The sequence below is a fragment of the Nannobrachium achirus genome (genome assembly GCF_963921795.1).
Source record: "Nannobrachium achirus genome assembly, chromosome: 24".
NCBI classification, from domain to species: Eukaryota; Metazoa; Chordata; class Actinopteri; order Myctophiformes; family Myctophidae; genus Nannobrachium; species Nannobrachium achirus.
The window spans coordinates 22071721-22094922 of NC_137831.1; the positions used below are offsets into that span (position 1 = coordinate 22071721).

General features: G+C 42.9%; 1 protein-coding gene across 1 annotated transcript in view; it reads right to left on the reverse strand.

Moving 5' to 3' along the window:
• LOC308280042 (receptor tyrosine-protein kinase erbB-4-like) overlaps positions 1-23202 on the reverse strand; it is a 789750-nt gene that overhangs the window by 197584 nt on the left and 568964 nt on the right. The window contains 4 exon segments of the mRNA XM_080720298.1: positions 7851-8042; positions 9209-9306; positions 16048-16194; positions 17548-17623. Coding sequence (XP_080576424.1) covers positions 7851-8042; positions 9209-9306; positions 16048-16194; positions 17548-17623 — 513 coding nt within the window.

Genomic DNA, 23202 nt, shown 5'->3' on the forward strand with positions numbered 1-23202 from the left:
GCGCGTGTATCTATTTTGCATCTAGCATGAGGCAAGACCCAAATTCAGAATGAACATTCTTAACTCAAATCTTTGCTTCTGGGTGGTCCCTGGAACAAAATATTTTGAGATGAGGGTCTGTGGCCAAATACATATCATTTTGGGGGTCCTTGACATGACAAGGTTTGAGAACCGCTGATATAGGCCCGATTCTACAAATGTCCTCTAAATCCTTAGTTTTTTGAAAAACGTATGTTGCTATTCTCAAACACAAAATTTGTCATGTCAAGTGTGGTGTGATTGTGTTATGGCTGAAAGACTACAGAGTCGCTGTGTGCCGACGTCACAAGTGTGCGTCTGGCGGGAAGCACTACAGTAGTGGCAGAGAGACAGTCAACATACTCTGTGAGAGCTTAAAAAATGTATCCACGTTGAACAGTACAGTTGGACTCACGTTCGCGTTATTCAATAACACAACATTACATGGTGTCAGAAGTGGGATCCGAACCCACGCCTCCATTCGAGCCCCAAAATTATATGTATTTGGCCGCGGACCCCCCCATCTCAAAATATTTTTGTTCCAGGGACCCTCAGAAGCAGCCTCTGTGCCACCTGCCCGGGCTCAATTCAAGAAGGGAACCCACCTGCTGCTGAGGGTGAAACTGGGTGCAGTCATCAAAATCCATCCAAAGAAACTAACAAACATAAAAGCTAGCGAAACAAAGCTCTATTTTTACAACACCTGATCCCCCCTCACTGAAAAAAAAAGAAACAAACAAAAACAACGAAAAAGGAAAAGAAAAAAACAAAAGCTGACATGTAAAGGCGAGGGGTTTCTCGTGGTGTTACGCTTCTGTGCCGTAGGCCATCTTTTAACCGTGGCCTACTCCACTACTCTACCTTTCTCTCTTACACGCACTCTCTCTCTCTCTCTCTCTGCTTACATGCGAGCGTCAAGGCTGCAATTACAGGAAGAACTGCTACAAAACACAACAGAATGGAGAGAGAGAGAGAGAGAGAGAGAGAGAGAGAGGGAAAATAAACATCCTGGGGGTATATCTGTGCACCTACTCCCACAATTCAACCTCATCCACCATCACTCCACCGCAATCAACTTTCTCTCTCTCTCTCTCTCTCTCTCTCTCTCTCTCTGTCTATCCACAACTCCCACTTCATCCCTTCTTCAAAGCCCGTTATTATCCTCTTCTCTTTTCAAGTGTGAGCGTGAGAGCAAATCAGTCCAGATTAGAGCGCTGCCCTGTGTGTCAGACAGTGTCTGCAACCCAACCTGAATAACTAACTTCCTCTCTCTGGCACCCAAGAAGTCAGGCCACGGAATCAAAAAAAAAAAAGAAAGAAAAAAACATTGAATTCTGTTTTCTCTCTCTCTCTCCCCCTTTGGATGGTCGTGGGGTTGTTTTTGACTGCATTGTTAAAAAAGAAGAAGAAAGGTTTTAATAATCGCTGACCTTGAACAGGTGGGACCTCGGAAGTAACGTGGGTTTGAGTTAATAAGTGTGTGTTAGTTGCTTGTTTTCTTTGCAAGCACATGGCTTTCACTTCGACAACAGAACTATTGTATGTTTGACTCCACTACATTTCTAGGAGGAGTCTCTTGGGATCAAAACTTAAGATATTTCATGAATAACCACTTGTGCTCTATTAAAAAACGTACAAAACAGGAGATTTCTGAAAGAAAAAGCAAAGGCCATTTTGTTCCTCGAAACACTCAAAAATGCACGGCACTGCATTGATATTTAAAAGGAAATGTACTTTGTAACTTGTACTTTTGGAGACTTGAGTGTTTACTTGATTGAGTATATACTACTTTATCCACTGCTGGTTGGGAGGGGGAGGCAAGGGTGAATACAATGCAGTGGTGTAAAGTTACAAAGTATATTTCCTCAAGTATGATACCATTAACTTTTGTACTTCTACTGAAGTAAACTTTGAATTCCGGACTTTTACTTTCACAATATATCTGCATTGCAGTATCGATACTTTTACTTTAAGTGAAATAATGTGAGTACTTTTTCCACCCCTGATAAGATGCCTATAGCAGGGACGTGCTGGCCATTGGGAAAAGCGGGACAACTCCCGAACGGCCGGTTCATTCCCGGCTGGTCCAGGCCGGCCATTAGGAAAAAAATAAAAATGAAATGTTCCTTTTTGGGGGCTGTGCGGCCAACAAAGTAAATTGTCACTGTCAGGCAGATACCTCGTATCTCCAAGTTTCAAATTTGTAAATATTTTCGCAAAGCAAAGCCCTGCTTCATCATACAAGGCCGTTCCACAAAAGTAGTGAAAACAGCAGATCTACAAGCACACAACGCCTCGCGGTGCGAGGCGTTGTGTGCTTGTAGATCGGCTGTTTTCACTAGTTTAAATAATTTTCATTGTAGATCGGCTGTTTTCACTAGTTTAAATAATTTTTAAAATGATAAATACAAAACAAACGGTTTTGGACATACAAGGTTTCCACCCGACAACGACAAAATATAACTCATGTATTTGGCCCACTGGCTTGTCACTTTGTCACAAATCTTTGAGTAGCAGCAGCGCTATAGAGAGATCTCTCTCTCTCTATAGCGTGCAATGAGGGCCTCTCCAACTCTTTTTCCCGGGCTGAATCAGGGGCCCAGCATGTCCCTGGCCTATAGGCATGGGAAGGGACAGTCGTGGAATGCGTGGCAGAGCAAATAGCCAAAGAGCTACGCTCGCTGGTCTCCGAGCAAACTGCCATAGCATTTTAAAGGAGCGTGTGCTATTTGCACACGGAGGCCCGGGGTAATGAAACGTGGGGTCTGGGGACAGAGGTGGATAAAGTGCCCAGGTTTCAGTCACACACCCTGGGATGGAAATGATGGAAGTGGGCCATTAGCCCCGGCGATGGCCCACTTGAAACGGTGAGGACAAAGGGAAAGTGCGGACGTTCCCGAGCACCTTGTGCAAATGTTCAGAAGGACGCCGAGTTGGACAGAGCAGTCTATGAACAGAAAGTCCTACAGTATAATGGAAATAATAGTGCAAGAAATGCAGTGTCTCAAATCAGGGGCGTCAATTGGGTATGGCAGGGGTATGCAGCTGCCATACCCTGGGTCCAGGGGGGAAAATAAAAGTTACTTTTAAATATAAATCCATGAATGTCTCTTTGTCTATCTGTGCTGGTTATTATGTTGTTAAATTACAGTAAAATAACTACAAATGCAAAATTTAACAAAATGGTCACTTCATCAGCATCTTGACAAAATGGTATATTCCCAGTTTCTGCAGGTCAGCTCCACAGGTGCAATGCATTATTGTTAATTGTGGCACGTTAACATGCCAAGTTTAGCTGCACTTGAACAACCGTTCCAGGCTGCCATATCCAGCCCAAGAAACCGTAGAAACAGGGAGAAAAATAAAATGTACTTAAAATTAATGTATCATGCCTGTTGCTAAGGTATGGCAACATGACTGGTGTCTTGCAAGACACCAGTCATGTTGCCATACCTTAGTTTTTCCTGAACTGACGCCACTGTCTCAAATGGGAGAGACATTTGTATAGACCAGTGATTCTCAACCTTTTTACGCCAAGTACCACCACAGAAAATAGCTGTCTCTCCAAGTACCACCATAATAACTGATGTTAAAATACAGGTGCTTAGACCTACCCCATCTTATTCCGCTATGCAAAAGCCAATAATTTGATGATCATCGGTCATCGGTCAATAGGAAGAACTCCGCCAGTCATCACATGCTTAGGAATGCAACAAAAACAATTCAAGGCTTCATGGGACAGATTAGGACAGATTTTCAATAGACAGGCCGGTGCTCAGTCTATCCGTTCTGATGCTGCTCACCCACTAAACAAAGAATATGAACTCCTTCCATCCGGCCATCGCTTGCGAGCCGCTAGTGCCACAAAAAACAGGCACAAATATTCATTTGTTCCTGTGTCTATCTGCACACTGAACGCTGTTATGGGTAGGTCCAGGAGATAACCTATTCCTCATACGGTATGTGCACTTTGTTTGTTTTTCCTATAAGAGATGCACTTTCAAGGACTGTGCACTTTTTGCATGGCACTTAATGCATGCACTTTATGGTTATGTGCACTTTATTTTATTTTAAGGTATCTGTCCGCTACATGTGTTCTGTATTTTGTTGTTTTTATTGTTTGATGTACTGTTGTCTATGCTGCAACCCATTTGCCCTTCGGGGACACTAAATAAACGAACCTTGAACATTGAACCTTGAACCTTGGGGTGTGTAACCGATAGAAATAAGTCATTTTCTTTTTTGTGAACTACTCTTTTAACTCCTGCAGTTGTCACACAGTAGGCTATTTAAGCTTAGTACGGCGACGGCAGATGACAACGGCAACCGGAAATGATCAGCGCTCGATAGATCAACCTGCCACCGTAGCAGCCCTCTGTACTACGCCAGCAGGTCCCTTTCCACGTTGCGCCTACAACGCCTGTTGTATAGACGCGTCGCCATGGGAACCAAAGCGTTCAGTGAAAGAGGTGGGACCCCGTTGCCGACGGCACTTTGCTTAACAATTTGGACCGCAACGGCGATTGCGTCGTAGCAGCCGTAGTCCCGCCTCACGTTGCGTTGCCGTAGTAGAAACGCTCCCCTTAAATATGCATATACGCCATTTTGTTCTACTTCCGGGTGTCTTTCGACTTCCTTCACAGGTGTTACTGATGATACTAATTAAGGCTCTGTTTGATTTATTGTACAGTGGATCTTTAATTCCAAGGACCCCCATAACTCTATACAAATGGAATCAACAAATGTTCCATTTGTACACTCTCAGAGTTACACACCTGTATGGGGACATTTGGAACCCACTCAAGGACACTTTGAGACCCACTGGTGTAGCAGAGTGTTTCCGGTGAGCCAACATGCACACGATCAGAACACTGACTCTGTTTGACCAGAATGGAACAGAGCCTTCATTAGTATCATCGGTAACACCTGTGAAGGAAGTCAAAACACACCCGGAAGTAGAACAAAATGGCGTATATGCATATAGCCTATTCCCCAATGTCACAGACACTGAGACATACATTGAGACAGACATTGAGATCCTTTTTCAACAAAAAGCTCAGTCAGAACTACCTGTAGTATAATATTAATATTTCAGTCCACTTTTATCCTTTTTCTTCTTTTTTGGGAGACTCCTCTGAGTACCACCACAGGGGGGGCTCAAGTACCACCAATGGTACATGTACCACAGGTTGAGAACCACTGGTATAGACCATTTTCCAGAGGGCTGCCGTGTAGCTGCGTTGTCGCCACACAACCACACACACAGCAGTTATGGTTGCCGCTCTGGGAAATCGGTCTATACCAAAGCAATGTTTCTGAACAAATTAGTTTGTGACAAAATTGGCTAAAAAAAAACAAAAAAAAAACATTTTAATACATGAATATCGTGTTATTTAAAAATGGCACGTTTGGCCACACTGTACGACACCTCATAAACATAAACATTGTGTGGGGTAAGAAATCCTTTCAACATAGTTGAACTGTGTGCATGCATAATTAAGTGAACCATAATGCTGCTGGTATAATACGACTCCTTGGAGAACAACCTCATTAGACGATAGTAAATTGTCAGACAGTGAGATTAGGCCCATGTTTATGAAGTGTGTTAGGCTACACTGTCTAATGTTTTTGCACCTGTCTATTAGGGCCCGAGACCGCGCACGTACAATGCCTGAATGAACATTAATGTACTGTTATTAAAATTAACGTCTTGTTACCGGCACAAAGGCACTGAAGTTATTACCCCTCTGATGATATTAAAGTGATTAACTAGTTTGGTGATATCGCATCTAATTTTTACTCTGCTTAGTAACATTTTGAAGGCAAATTAAGCATTCATTTGTAGCACTGAATTGGAACCAAAAACCTTGTGACTTTATGATTGAATGAATGAACACGACATTTGTGTGTGCAATAGTGTTTTGTTTTTATGTTGTTGTAATACTCATGATTAGATGAGTATATTCTATGCAGGAAGTGTTATGATGGCATTTTGGTTGCTTGAGCTTGATAACTGTTTGGATATTATCATAGTTATAACTTATTGTGCCTGGTACATCATGGCACACAGATGCGCACATGTAGTAAGGAGCCTATACAGTATATCGTCACTTTCGGGCAGAAACCTTGTACCTCCAAGTTTCAAAATGTGTACGTCTTTTGGTAAAGCAAAGCCCTGCTTCATCATACAGGACCGTCGCACAAAACTCGTGAAAACAGCAGATGCGATGCGAGGCATTGTGTGCTTGTAGATCGGCTGTTTTCACTAGTATAGTTAATTTTTTAGATGATTATACAAAACGAACAGTTTTGGACATACAAGGTTTCCACATGAGAACAACTTTATCCAGTATGCTGCCACAATCCTTACATTACAGCTGGTAACATTAACCTTCATTGTCAGGCAGAAACCTCTAGCTTGTCTACATATTTTTTGTTTTTTTTCCATAAAACAATGCCCTACTTCATCATACTACAATGTTACACGAAAAGTAGCAAAAAATAGCAAATCTACAAGCTCTGTTTGTAGAAGATCTTGGCGAGCTTTTGGACATTTTGAGGTTTTCCACCCGACATCATCGATATAGTGTCCCAGTCTAACCCCCGAGCTTGCGTTTCTTTCAACAGGCTCCAGGCTGGGTGTGTCTGTGATAGCAGCTGTGTGTGTGATCAGAGGCAGACCAGATAAAAGTCGCTTTTCAGTGGATTCTTGCCATTCCAGGTCAAAGTTCCCTGGGCAAACATCAGGGAAAATGAACAACCCGCGGAGTGGAGTTTGAAACATTAATGTTGCAGTCTGTTATAAACCGTGTATGCCCGCGGTTCGTGAGCCAGCGAACACCACTATGCCAGACAGTACGTGACATCAATACTGTCAACAGCCTGCAACTCTCCCACTAAATTGCATGTCGGATAAGATAATGAACAATCCAAGAGCTACCTTCCTTTGTCAGCAAACAATATTATTGTTTGCCGTAGCACGAAGGCACAGGTTTCTCCCACTTAAAATTCACACTGTACACTGGCTTAAACTTAGACCGCCGACATTAAATGGACTGGACCAGATTCAAGATGATTGATCAACGTGATCAATCGATTCAGCATGCTAAATCGTCTCCTCACGACTTCTATGAGGCCCAACTCCTGCCGCTATAATACGCCCACACCTATTCTAATTGGGGGGAAATGCGGCAGAGTGTTCTGGTGCACTCTGTCAGAACTACACCCTTGGGTGCTAACTCTGTATAAGAGTCTCACTCAGGGGTGTCGCACCAAATTCTGGGCCCTGGCTACAAGAATTCACTGTGGGCCCCCCATGAATGTTCTTCATTACGCAATATTTTGTGCTTCAACTATTGAAAAATAGCAGATATACAAGCTCACAGCGCTGCGAGCTTGTAGATCTGCTATTTTTGAAAAATCGTGAAAAGTTTGTGCAAGTCTTTGAATATTTCAAATCGAAAAACCTATATTTCTATGTCTTTGGTGCTCAAACTTTTTCATGTGAAGGACGATGCAGGACCCCCAAAATGATATGTATTTGGCCACGGACCCCCATCTCGAAATATTTAGTTCAAGGGACCCCCCAGAAGCAAAATTTGAGTTACAAATAAAAAAAATACATATATTCAAAGATTTGCACACATTTTCAAGACTTTTCAAAAATAGCAGATCTACAAGCTCGCAGCGCGGCACTCGGTGCCGCGCTGTGAGCTTGTATATCTGCTATTTTTCAATAGCTAAAGTATAAAATAATTAAGGCCCCTCCACCTTGGGCCCTGGTAACTCAGTCCCACTTGTACCCCCCTTGTGACGCCCCTGGTCTCACTCACTCTGTTGGAGTCGATGCGGGGCCTGGTGGTGCAGGAGGGCCTGGTGGTGCAGGAGGCCCCGGGGGGCACGCTGAAGGCACGGGGGACCAGGTACTCCTCAGCATCCATGAAGTCCTCCAGGTCCTCCTCGTCCAGGAGGCTCTGGAAGAACTTACTGTCGTTGGGGCTGGGAAGCTTCATTCTGTCATCTCCCTGTCTCACACACACACGCACAGACACAGACACACAGAGACACACACACACACACACACACACACACACACACACACACACACACACACACACACACGCACAGACGCACGCACACACACACACGCGCGCACGCACACACACACACACACACACACACACACACACACACACACACACACGCGCGCGCGCGCGCGCGCGCACAGACAAACACACGCACACACATGCAAAGAAATTACAAGATGACAATGAAGTGACAATTTAAGAAATACCTAAAAATAATTAAAGGGAGAAAGAAAAAAGAAACTATACTCTAAATACTGGTCAAACATAACCAAACAATACCAAATTGTAAAATAATATAAGCTTTGAAAATAGACAATGCCTGTCTATGCCTTGCATAGATCTGTCATTTTCGCAGTATTGAGGAACTGAGAGAAAAAAAATGGAATGCCTTAACTCCCTAGCCTGAATCGCTAGCCACACCCCTTTAAAATGTTGTGATTCAGGGAGTCTGGTGTTGCTCTCACTGAAGAGGTTTTCCTCGTTTGGAAATCCGTACGGCGAATCAGCGTTGTGAATCAGCGTCTTGTGATCAGCGTGGGTGGGGTTTTCCCAGAACTCATGTGCGATTCGCCGCCGCCGGACCGGACCGCACACATCGCATCGCGGTAAAATGCGGTAAAATGTGATCGTATCGATCTCGCTATGAGACATCAGTAGCAGACATGTTATGTTGTGTTTGATTACTAATTCGTTGTGCTCCTATCCTGCTGTTTCTTTGGTTAGCAAGTAACACTAGCAAGCAACAGGCTAGCCACTAGCCAGCCACACATAACAACACTACGTCATCTGCTTTGCTACTGTTGTGTTGGTCAGACGGTGAACTAATCACAGAAGACGCCCATCGCAGAAACAGCTCTGGAGGGAAGCACTTTCAGACTAAATAATGGAGTGAAACGAAATGTCAATTCAGGCTGAGTGTCAGGCTATCAACTCCCACATTCCAAGTGCTCATCAGGGTAGGGGCGGTTCTCCCAGTTCAAATATGATCATTTGCATTAGTGATTAACGGCTATTGGGGCGCAGGCCATATCCTAGCCTGCTGTCCTGACGGCGAGGCGGACCACGGGTTTCTCAGAATGCGGGTGACAACGTGACACACTGACCTGGATGACCAGGTAGCGCTGCGGGTCGCGGGCCATCCGGCAGAACTCCGCCGCCAGCTCCTTGAACTTGGGCCTGCTGTCCGCGTCAATCATCCAGCCTGCGGAGGGAGGAGCATGGGAGGGAGGCGGAGCCCGAGAGAGAGAGAGACAGACAGAGAGAGGGGGAGATGGAGATAAGGAGGGAAGGACAACGCTATCAAATCAGAACCAACCTCACGGTAATCACTGTATAAGGAGGCATCCAGACCAAAACACATATAGGGCTAAATCTGCCCTTTATCAGATCCCTTCATACATGCTGCAGTAGTTGTTTTATACAGTATACATGCCCCTGTTCTGCATTCTCCCCACCCCTCCACAGCTAAAATGTGTGTGTTTGACGAGTAGCCTAGTCGGGACCGTACCTATGTGCCCCAGGTTCTATGTTCCTCAGGTTCTATGTTCCCCAGGTTCTATGTTCCCCACTTTCTTACCACCTAACCTACCCCTAATCCCAACCTTAATCATAACCCTAACCCTAACCTCACTAAAACGAATGCTGTGAGGTGGGTAACATAGAGAGGGGAACATAGAACCTGGGGAACATAGAGAGGACCTCGCCTAGTCCTCTCCTTCATTTCTGCATGAAGGGCTGCTAGGGAGGGACAAACAGTGCATCTGTGAGTCTCATGAGACGGTAAATACACGATCCATTAAAAAAAAGTGACGTTTGGAGCGATAGAAATAGCCGCATTAGCGAGTAGCTACCTCTTCAAATACCCCCGTTTTAGCTGTGGAGAGGTGGGGAGAATGCAGAACAGGGGCATGTATATAAAAAAAAACAACTGCAGCATTGTGTGAAGGGATCTGATAAAAAGGCAGATTTAAACCTATGTGTGTTTTGGTCGGGAAGCCTCCTTTAATACCGCAGCGCAGCCAAGTCATTGTTGAACGCCGCACAATAGCGACAAAGTGGCACAAACAGGGACACATCTCTAGTGTCTCTCTTATCTGCCAACTCCCAAACGATTCATTTGGGTTTTTAAATAAGGTCTGAGCACAATAACAGCACTTTTTCCCCCCCACCCTAAAATATTTCCCTTTACAGATACGGCTAAAGTTCTCTGTTGCGCTTCGACGAGCATTGCAGCCAAGAAGGCTTTGCTCTGAAAACCCATCATCCACAATGAACATTAATGGGCACATAATGGACCTGACCCAATTCCTTGTTTTCTTCACTTCAGCGTTTCATCACCGTGCCAGCCGCCTGTTTATTGACAGAACGTATCCAACTTTGACGAGTACACTTAAATCCTAATTTTGTTCGGGGGAAAAGGCGAAGGACGCGCGAGCTCGCAATGTTTGCGCTTTTTGAGTCAAAAGTGGTGCAGCTGTGTTTACTTAATCCAGGAGAGCAAACAAATCAATTAGAGAGCAAATGTGCTCTTTGGCAGGGGTGTCACAAGGGGGGGGGGGGGGACTGAGGTTACTAGGGCCCAAGGTGGAGGGGCCTTAAAATACGGTACTTTAGAGATGTAGTGGAGTGGAAGTAAAAGTATTGAAAACGGGAAAAACTTAAGCACAGTACCTGTGAATGTACTTACTGTAGTTACTTTAGACCACTGAGTGAATACCAGTACAATATGTCTTTTCAAGCTATTACTGTAGAGTAATGTGTATGTGTTCTGTATGCAGTGTATGTGCGTGCGCGCGTGCATGGAAACACAAACGGGGTGACTCATGGAAGTCAGTGTAAACATCTGTAGCATGTTAAAACCCATTTAGGCCTAGAATTATTGACTAAAATTTTGCTTCTGGGTGGTCCCTGGAACTAAATATTTTGAGATGGGGGTCCGTTGCCAAATCCATATCATTTTGGGGGTCCTTCACATGAAAAGGTTTGAGAACCACTGACACAGTAGTCTCTCAAGAACAGACTAACTGAGCTCCAGTTAAGTGAAAAGGACCTTTTCTTTGACGATGGCTGGCCAGATTGCTGACACAGAAACGTGTAGGTTTTTCAAAAAATCTTAGAAGGATTCAAAAGACACGTAAAGAATCGGGTCAAAATTCTAATTTTCACGATTTAAAAAAAAATTGCAGATCTACAAGCTCGCAGCGCGGCACTCGGTGCCGCGCTGTGAGCTTGTATATCTGCTATTTTTCAATAGTTAAAGCATAAAATAATGATACACAAATTGTGTACCCGTTCTAAATGGGTTAAATGGGAATTAAACAGCAACCATGTCAGATTCCCAATTACTGTCTTGCGTGCAGTGGTGCAGATGACAGCCAATTACATCCGCGTGTTGACTGAGTGCTAAGATATTGGCTGTCCACACCTGTTTGTTCAGTGGACTGCATTCCTCACAGCCGTGTCAAGGATTGATCGGGTAGAGCTAACCGCGGACACCGGCAATGTGGCGGATGTTCATTTTTTATATACAGTAGATAGATATCTCTGAGATGATGAGTTCATTTTTAGCCGTGGGAGGGTAAACAATCTACAACCTCTATGAAACCGTTTTCTTAACTCTTTTAACCGTTCGCCCCAATTTTGACGGCGGCGCGTTGCCAATACGGTTGGTTCTTTTTACCTCGTCCGGTGACTGTAAGCTGATGTGGGGTCGCGCCGCCGTGTACAGTAAAAACATCTCCCGTAATGCTGCTCTCAAAAATCCAACGCACGTTAGCAATAATGGAGTCCCAAATCACTTCCTGGCCGTTTTCTGTGGATCTGTTCTAGAAAATGCATTTCTATGCTCTGAATGTATGGCAACCGGAGCGGCCCAATTCACATTAATTCTTGCATAAGGCTGCCCTCTGCTGCCAGTATGGCCAAAGTACACATTTGACCCGTCCATTGTAAAATGAATTAGTTTAGAAAGAACCAATAGATAATTTTCTATAACATCGTAAAGGTAAGCTGCTTTTTGCTGTCACCAGCCCCAATAAATAAATAATAACATCTGGCAGTAGGACAGTTAAGTATTGGAAAAGATGTATATCGTTGCTGTCAGGCAGACGCCTCCACATTTTAACGTTTCAGACGAAATTCCCCCATTTGGTGTCCGGAACAGCATGAGACTTTTGAGCTCTTAGTCTTGTTTGTTTTATTTTTTCTTTCGTAGATCCCATACTAGTGTTGTTTTTGATTTAGTTTTAGTCATAGTCTTTTGAATAAAATTTAATTTAGTTTTAGTCATAATCTAGTCACCTGAAAAGTATTAGTTTTAGTCTAGTTTTAGTCGACTAAATATCCTAAGATTTTAGGCGACTAAATCTACAGTTGATTTAGTCAACTGAAATGTATTTTGGCAGGCATCGTAATTACTTTTACGTAATGATGTTTTTTCACTTGATTGTGTGCTGAAAATAGCAGATCTACGCTATTTTCAGCACACAACACCTGAGAGCAACCAAACATAATGACTCTTCTCCACTAGCCCCTCGATCCCTAACGTTTCAGTCTAGTATTTATTTTGTTGACGAAATTGTCAATATATTTAGTCTTAGTTTTAGTCATCACAGCTTTGTTTTTATTTCGTTTTTATTTAGTTTTCATCAGTGAAAAAAAAACGCAATCGGAAAAGAAAATTCGTCATAGTTTTAGTCGACGAAATCAACACTGTTACATACATTTAGAAATACCCTTCAAAGTCCTCACGGCAGCCATTATCCTTTCACTTGCTCATCCCTCTCTCTACATTCATCTCATTTCCTCTTCTGACACCCCATGCGGGCCACATTACCTAAACGAGGTGCAATTACTCTGGCAATCAAAATACACTCCATCTCCATCAATATTGAGGCGAGGCGCCGGGGCACGCGCTGCGACCGCGAATCAAATCACAAACAACAGCTCGCAGTCAACATGTAATTAGGATTAATGTAGTTTTTTTTTCTCCTGCCAGCTCGTTATTGGTAGCAGGTCCCTCCCACAAGTGCCACATACTCACTCAGTGATGCCTGACCAGCTAGTAAAATATGCTATAAATATAAGGTGCTGGGAGTGAAAATTAGGAATATAATAATGTAGGGGTGCCTCGGATGAATATTCATATGGGTGCCCCGAGCCAAAAAAATGTTGGGAACCCCTGGTATAGGGGCCAGGGTGACTCCTGCATGCCAGCGGGGAGCGCTGAACGGGAGGAGGACTGACAGGTGAGTCAGTATAGGGGACAACAGCAGGGAGGCATTAATGGCCATAAGGACTAAACTGGGGAGGAAAAAGGTGTACAAATAATTGGCTACTGTGCTGTAATAAAACAAATAAATGGCTTCTGTCAGTTTCATCATTATTCCGGGAAAATGCATACGTGGTACTTGAGTTGACTCTATACCACACTACTAAAATAATTGGCTACTCAAAAAATAAAAAATAAAATAATACAGATAATTGGCTACAGTACTCAATACATGGCTACTGTCATCTGTAGTACTAGTCAGTAAAATGCATACAATGGTACTTAACTCCATATCACACTACAGTTGGTTCGTTAATATACAGTACAGTAAAATGCATACTGTACATGCTTCTTGACTCCATACCACACTACAGACAAGACCGAGCTTCTCTTCTTCCCAGCTAAGTCCTGCCCCAAGCAGGATCAAACTAATTCCATAGACAACGCCCAGGTGACGTCGGTTCCAACAGCCAAGAACCTTGGTGTGGTCCTGGACAGTCAGCTCTCATTCAAGGCATCGGTCACTCGATCCTCTAGGTTTACGCTCCATAACATTCGAAGGTACAGACCCTATCTCACTAGTGGTGTGCAATGGCACTACCCTCAACGATTCAATTCGATTACGATTCACCAGTTAACGATTCGATTCGATTTTACAATGTGTTGCGATGCATCACACTATACTATTCAACTGACTGAAACTCTTGTCACACTCTTTACAGTGAAAAGGTGTTTCTCCAGTGAGGATTAACAGGTGTCTCTTCAGGTGACCAAACTGACTGAAACCCTTGCCACACTCTTTACAATAGAACGGTTTTTCTCCTGTGTGTGGATATGTTGGTGAATCTTCAGGTTATCTAACCGACTGAAACTCTTGCCACACTCTTTACAGTGAAAAGGTTTTTCTCCTGTGTGGATATGTTGGTGAATCTTCAGGTTACCTAACTGACTGAAACTCTTGTCACACTCCATCCTCAATATACATCTCCACCATGATGGAAGAGATCATGATGGAAGAGTTCCATGTACAGATGCCACACCGCTATCAGAGCCAGTTTATTTTTTCATTCAGCAATTAGTGTGGTTGCTGTAGGCAACACATTATAGTTCTAGCCCATTCTGGGTAAACTCATAGCCAATCAGGATGCAGCATTCGGTGACGTCATCCAATGGGGAAACCCTTGAAAAAGACAGAGTGACGTCATCATTTTGTTCTGGGTGAACTCATAGGCCAATCAGGAAGCAGCATTCTTGGTGATGTCACCATTTATAGAGGAAGCCCATTAAATGGGAGATTGAGTTCAATGAGGATTGGACAAGTGTAGTTCTTGGTTCATCCTAGATTACTAGGCTATTCACTATACTACTTATTGTAAATCACACTGGATTAAGAGCGTCTGCTAAGTGCCTAAAATGTAATTGTAAATTGTTTTGTCAACACAAAGTAAAATGTACACAACGTTGAGCGTTCCTCGAAGGGACAAGAAATCCAGGTGGTCGGTGACATGTTTTCATGAGCTAATGAGGCCGCGGGGCATTCCGTAGTGGCTTCTGATGTGCCAGCCCGAGAGAGAGAGAGAGAGAGAGAAAATCATTTGAAACTGACTATCATTATATTATTACAGTCATTCAAGTTTAATTAGGAGCCTTTTTTCTTTTCTTTTTTTAACAGAACCCGCATCTCTATATTCAGGGAGCCCAAAATGGGGCCTCGCGACCCTCTGGGATGGAAAGCCTGGGCTATGATCTGTCATTTTGTCACTACTTTCATATCAGCTGGCTGTCCCACGGCATGTGTCCACAGATGCCCCCTTTTCCCCCCTCCCCTCCCCCCGTCTCTGGATCTACTTCTTCACATCTCTCATTCATCCTCTTAACCACTTAAAGGGGCCACACCATGCTAACCCTTTCAAAATATATATTTTATATAAATATTGGTCCATAATACGGTTTTATGCGGGTTTTAGCCTAAACAACCACTCCGATATTGAAATTTCTGTCTCTAATTCCAAGCCGTTTCAGATGCAATACCAAAATGCCCTTTGTTGGCAACAGGGCACTGACTTTGGGCCAAAATTGGAATGATACAGAGAATATAAGAGAACCACGATGAGAACCATGTAGAGTGAATTGCAATCTTCTCTGTATTGTTAACCACTTAACCTCATGGTTTTTTTTTTTTTTACTTAAAGAAGTAGTTCACCACTTTTCAACCTGTCTTCATATAATAGGTCCTCACTAATGTTCATGATAAAATATTAAAACAAAAATCTACTCAGTCCAAGTCTCCTAGGAGAGCTGTGGGAAGTTCAGAATCCATCGTCTTGTGACATCATCATTTTCCAAAAAAAAATAATTAATCAATATTTTAGAAAAAAATATTTAGATTTTTATTATCGCGAGAGCAATGGCTTCGACTTTAAAATTGCAACTTTTCAGGAATAGAAAGCCTGCAGTTTCTATAAGCTGGATTGGCAATCGATGATGTCACAAGACGATGGGTTTCTGACCTGCCCACAGCCCTCCTCTGAGAAAAAGAAAAAAGAAAAAAAGGAAAAAGCTATTTTTGAGTGAGGACCAATTATATGAACATAGGTTGAAAAGTGGTGGAGTAAAGTAAAAGCCTTTAAGTAAAACACGCGAGTACTTGTTCGCGCGTGCGGCTTTACTCACATTTGACCATGACCATGTAGACGTCTATGGTGCAGATGGGCGGCTGAGGCAGGCGCTCTCCTTTCTCTAGGATGTCGGGGATCTCCCGCGTGGGGATGCCGTCGTAAGGCTTGCCCCCGAACGTCATCAGCTCCCAGATGGTCACACCTGGGGAGGGGAACCAACCAGAGGGCGGGAGGTGAGCCGGAGAGAGGGAGCGAGCAGGGGCGTCACAAGGGGGGAAGTGAGACTGAGTTACTAGGCCCCAAGGTGGACTTCTATTGAAAAATACAGCGAGCTTGTACATCTGCTATTTTTGAAAAGTCGTGAAAATGAGTGCAAACTTGAATGTGTGTGTGTGTGTGTATTTTTAAGCGAACATTTGTAACAAAATATTGCTTCTGAGGGGGGGGTCCCTGGAACTAAATATTTTGAGACGGGGGTCTGTGGCCAAATACATATCACTTTGGGGGTCCTTCGCATGAAAAGGTTTGAGCACCACTGACATAGAAACATAGGTTTTTAAAAAAAACTTGGAAGGATTTGAAATATTCAAAGACTTTCAAAAATAGCAGATCTACAAGCTTGCAGTGTGAGCTTGTATATCGTTTCGTGTTCGTGTGTAGACGCTCGACGAAGCACCACGACGGATTCGAACCCACAACCTCCGTGGTGGTGGGCAGGTATACTTTACCTGCGCCACCCGAGCGCTTCTCAACCATCATAGAGAAAAACACCCCAAAAGCTTGAGAGAAGATTACCCCTCTCACCCCATCACCCACCAATCCCCCCAAAGCCCTGACCCCCCCCCCCCCCCCCCCCCGTGGGATGAACCTGCATTGGACACGCTGAAAACAGGAAGTGAAGTGGCTTCCCTCATTCGTATCCCGCCAACCGTTTCTAATGCAAAACGAAGGCATGGATGCATTGTTCCTTTGTATGACGCTTGCACACAGGGGTGTCACACCAAATTCTGGGCCCTGGGTACAAGGATTCACTGCGAGCCCCCCATGAATGTTCTTCATAGGGGGAGGGGGTTAACCCATTTAGACGCATTATTACGCGTTATTTTGTGCTTTAAATATTGAAAAATAGCAGTTATACAAGCTGCGAGCTTGTAGATCTGCTATTTTTGAAAAATCCTGAAAAAGTCTTAAATCCTTCTGAGGTTTTTTGAAAAACCTATGTTTCTATGTCAGTGGTGCTCAAACATTTTCATGTAAAGGACTCCCAAAATGATATGTATTTGGCCACGGACCCCCATCTCAGGGACCCCCAGAAGCAAAATTTAAATGTTCACTTAAAAAATACATAATATTCAAAGATTTGCACACATTTTCATGACTTTTCAAAAATAGCAGATCTTGCTATATCTGCTATTTTTCAATAGCTAAAATATAAAATAATGAAGGCCCGTCCACCTTGGGCCCTAGTAACTCAGTCCCACTCCCCCCCCCCCCCCCCCTTTGTACGACCCAGATATGCATTAGCGCTAATGGCATGTTTATCATAAACGCCTACCGTAACTCCACACGTCACTCTGGTGGGTGAACTTCCTGTAGTGGATGCACTCCAAAGCCATCCACTTGATGGGCATCTGAGGGAAAGGAGAGAGAGAGAGAGAGAGAGAGAGAGAGAGTAGAGAGAGGATGGAGGGATTGTATTATTTTAGTATTTATTTAGCCTTTATTTAACCAGTGGTGTAAAGCAGGGGTCTTTAACAGGGGGTCCGGGACCCCTAGGGGGTCCTCAGAGTTACTACAGGGGGTCCTCCAAATCTTCCAATCCTTTTTATATTAACAACTTGAACCCTAGTGTCCATATTCTGAGAACTCTAGACAAAAATAGCAGATATACAAACTCACAACAGCTCGAGGCGCAAGGCGTTGTGAGCTTGTACATCGCCTATTTTCGGCAAAGAGGTTTGGTGTAGAGGAGGAAAAGCAGAATAAGTACAGATTGAAAGGTCAAGTTTATTAGGTAGTGACTGCTCAAGTGGTTACAGTAAATATCTGAAAACACAAATTGACATGAATCCAAAAGTCACTGATGATTGTGCTGTCAAACGATGATACTATATGCATATGGAATCTATGCATATAGTATCCTTGGCCTGAAAAGGTTGAAGACTCCTGGTGTAAAGTAACTATACTGTAAGTACATTTACTCAAGTGCTGTGCTTAAGAACAACTTTGAGGTGCTTTTGCTTTAGAGGAGTATTTCCAATTTTCAGTACTTTTACTTCTACTCCACAACATCTCAGAGACAAATATTGTACTTTTACTCCACTAGAATATTGAAAACTTTACTTTGTAGGATTGTAGTATTATTACAAAACATACATAAACCACTTCAGCCCAATATAGATTTTTCCAACACTGTATTTAACCAGTGAGACTTCATTGAGATATGGAATAGAGAGGGACCAAACCGAGGACAGCTTTAATAAATAATGCTCAACCAATAGATACGGGCATACAAGGCCAATCTGCTTTTTAGTACAAAGAATGGTGAGTAAGACGTCTACAACCATTGACAAATCTTAATGCACAAATGATACACATGATCGAATGATTGCAGACATGAAAGATCCATCATAGTCCAATAGAGATGGGATTCATGGCTCTTTGAAGTGAGCCGGATCTCTGGGATCCGTTCCTTTCAAAGAGCCGTTCAAAAGACTGGCTCATTTGAGTTAGTTACTTTGTAGATTTTTATTATAATTACAAATAACTTCAACCCTATATACATTTATTTCTGACATACAAAGGTACATACCTGCCATTTGAAAATAGACGATCTACAAGCTCACAGATCGGCTATTTTCAAATGATTTTTCTACATTTTATTCATTGGAAAAAAACTGTGAAACAGGACATTCTGCATAATGAATACTTTCTACTATTGGTACTTCGTACTTTAGTTTAAGTACATTTTGATACCAATACTTTTGTACTTTTACTCAAGTATTAACATTCCAAACTTTTACTTGTGGCAGAGTATTTCCACATTGATTAGTATTATTGATATGTTTTACTTAAAGGGGGACTGTCACCTAAAGGGTTACTGTCACCTTAAGAAATCATTTTAAAAACAATTTAATATTTTTATGATGTCATTGTGGGAATGCGCAATTATAAGCCAATCAAATTAATTGACTGTAACTAGACTACTTACTGTACTGGTCAGCTGTTGTTGGGGGGCGAGGGGCAGATTACACTGTGACAGTTTCAAACTGTTTCAGGATGGACACGTCGGGAGAGAGACCACTTGAACTGTATCATACTATTATAATTTCGGGGCTGACAGCGGCCCTTTAAAGGGGGCGTGACACGGCCAAAACAGCTAATTATGGCTATCAAATTAGCAATTTTTTTTAATGATGTCATGTACCCCCATGTTAAATTATCCAATCAAATGATGCAGTACAATCAACAGCCTATCACTGGGGGCTCTGTGTTGCTGCCGACAGGCCCATACAGCTACTGTTGATGGGCCTGTCGGCAGCAACAGCCGGCTCCACCCCCTTTCCAAACCGTTTCAACAAAGACCACGTGACCTACTGTACCATAATGTTACATTTCGGCCGGTGTCATCACTCCTTTAAGTAAAGAAATTTAGTACTTTTCCCATCACTGTTCATTAGAAATGAACGGCTCCCTACTGCGAACTGGATCCCATCGTTCATTTCAAAGAGCCGTTCAAAAGACTCGATTCATTCACTAACGTCCCATCTCTATAGTCCAAGGCTCATCACCTCACCCTGGTGTAGTTTTCTAGCTATCACCTAAACAGGTGAAGTGATATCTAGGTGATAGCTAGAAAACTACACCAGGGTGGGGTGATGAGCTATCACCTTGGACTACGGTGGTCTTCTTGACCAGTCGTTCTCAACCTTTTCAGGCCGTGACCCCCCAAATAATCATATTTTAATTGGGGACCCCCCAGCCTGCACAAGCACTTGGAATTGTAGGATTTGGCGTTACATTTAGTTTGACTCGATCTATTCCATTGTGAAAATAGCAGATCTACATGCTCACAACGCCTCGCGTGAGCATGTAGATCTGCTATTTTCACAATTTCTGCCTCTAATATTTGACAATTTTACCAATGTTTGACCAGAGGTCTTTAAAGTCCTTATATTGTCACTTTAGAAATGTGCAGGTATCCTGTATACACTTATAGTATACTGTGTGTTGGTCTGTTTACTGTTGAGTGTGAAAACAATGTTAACATTTAGCTGAACATCTGGGGACCCCGCAAAATAATTTGGGGACCCCTCTGGGGGTCCACTCCTGACCCACAGGTTGAGAGCCACTGTTCTTAACCACCGTGGTCAAGAAAGAGGTAAGATGGTCAATGACACCATGCAGTCCCTGGCTCCATGAGAAAAGAAAACGCACGATCTATTCACAAAACAAAAAAGCTAACTTCATCTTTGAGCTTAGAGACTATAGGCTTTGAGATGTGGAGTTTAAAAGATATCTGATGGTCGATCCGGAAGCCCCAGATACTTATAACTGGAGGGCGAGCTCAATAACCGTTCTTTGAGGAGCAAACGAGAGAAGTCATATTAACCCATTCAGAACGGGTACACAATTTGTGTTTCATTATTTTATGCTTTAACTATTGAAAAATAGCAAATATACAAGCTCACAGCGCGGCACCGAGTGCCGCGCTGCGAGCTTGTAGATCTGCTATTTTTGAAAAATCTTGAATATTTGAATTTTGACCCGATTCTATAAGTGTCTTTTGAATCCTTCTAAGGTTTTTTGAAAAACCCTATGTTTCTATGTCAGCAATCTGGCCAGCCATCGTCAAAGAAAAGGTCCTTTTCACTTAACTGGAGCGCAGTTAGTCTGTTCTTGAGAGACTACTATGTCAGTGGTTCTCAAACCTTTTCATGTCAAGGACCCCCAAACTGATATTTATTTGGCCACGGACCCCCATCTCAAAATATTTAGTTCCAGGGACCACCCAGAAGCAAAATTTGAGTTACAGACGTTCGCTTTGAAAACACATATAGTCAAAGATTTGCACACATTTTCACGACTTTTTCAAAAATAGCAGATATACAAGCTCGCAGCGCGGCACTCGGTGCCGCGCTGTGAGCTTGTATATCTGCTATTTTTTCAATAGTTAAAGCATTCAATAATTCTAGGCCTAAATGGGTTAATACATAGCGGGAGAGAAACAGAGGGATGGAATCAATGGGACGGATGGAGAGATGAAAGAAAGGGATGGAGAGAGAGATGAAACAAGAGAACAAGAGAGTGGAGAGGGAGAAAGGGATGGTGGGGAGGCGGGGTTGTGGGAGAGAGAATGTTTGCCGGGAGAATAAGAAAAAGAAAAGCGCGTGGGAGAGTTATTCGTTAATTTATTGCGTTAAATAAGTCAATAGAGACAATTATCTTTCTCAATTTGTTTATACGGGAAAAAAAGAAGACTAGGTCTGGCTCTGTAAATAGTTTTTAAATACACTTTTTTTTAGAAAGAGAGGAAGGTGAAGGAAAGTGGGCGGGCGGTGAAGGGAAAGAGAAAGAGAAAGAGCGTTCGCAGTGAACTAAACATTTCGTCATTGTCGGGTGAAAACCGTGTATGTCCAAAACCGTTCCTTTTGGATTTATCATTAAAAAAACATTTAGGTGCGAGGCGTTGTGTGCTTGTAGATCGGCTGTTTTCACTACTTTTGTGCGACGGCCTTGTATGATGAAGCAGGGCTTTACTTTGCGAAAGAACGTACACATTTGAAACTTGGGAGATACGAGGTTTCCACCCGACAGCGGCGATTTACTAAACTAGAAGGACAAATAGGAAAGAATGATGAAAAGATGTTAAAACAGTGATTACCCACCGTGGTATTTTGTTCTAACAAATAGCCCTTTCACTTAACCTCCCTGTGAGACTGTACACGGGAGAATTGAAAAGGCTTTGGAGCATGTACTGCCCTTTTTTTTTTTAAAAGTCAATAATTTTCCAAGTACTGCTATCGATTAGCATACATCTTACTCCGCAGCCATTGACAGGAGGTGTGAACGTCTGCAAGGCATTACACATGGATCTGGTATCGACGAGTCGTCGCAAATTATACCAACGTCTGTGGCATGTCTGATTAGAACAATGGTTCTCAACCGTTTTCTCGATCAGGGCCAATTTCAAATTCTCAAAAAAGCAAGAAAACCCATCTCGTCGTGTGCATTTTCAGAGGATGTTAACGGTGTATCAATCGATTATGTTCCGGCTTGGATCAATATAATTTAAGAACTTATCATCACAATGAAAACTTAAAGAAAACATACCATGGTTTATTTTTAATTAACATTACTTTTTTACATAAATGTTATATTATCAATACAATATTAATGTTTTGCTGATTATTCAGGGACCCACTTGCAATATCCTCAAGCAGGAGCACAGGTTGAGAATCGCTGGTCTAGGACAGTGGTTCTCAACCTGTGGGTCGGGACCCCCAGGGGGATCCCCAAATTATTTTGGGGGGTCCCCAGACAATTAACTTAATGTGCAACATTGATTTCTCCCTCAAGAGAGTATGTGCACATTTCTAATGTGACAATTTAAGGACTTTGTTTAATACTTCAAAAATATCAAATTAAACATTGGTCACATTGTCAAATATTAGAGGCAGAAATTGTGAAAATAGCAGATCTACATGCTCACAACGCCTCGCGTTGCGAGGCGTTGTGAGCATGTAGATCTGCTATGTTCACAATAGAACCATGTTATACAAAATGTAATGCCTCAACTCTTAGTGGTCGTCAGGGTGGGGGGTCCCCAGTTAAAATATGATTATTTTGGGGGTCGCGGCCTGAAAAGGTTGAGAACCACTGGTCTAAGACAATGGCGTCTTGCATAGCGCGGTCATTTCAAATCACTTCCACACTCACTGCAGGGAGTTTATATAAATTATGTTCACCATCCTACGGTATGTAGAGACCACAGAGCAAACCAATTACCTGACATACTGTACTGCGATAGTGCCAGTGTGTTTTATTGAATAAACAGAAACACAACGCACATGCATGTACTGTACTGTATGCTCACACACACGCACAACATGCACACCTCATTTAGCACAGTCGGAGCTGCTCCTGCAGGGAACCTCTCTCTCTCTCTCTCTCTCTCTCTCCCCCCCTCTCTTTCTCTCTCCATCTCGCT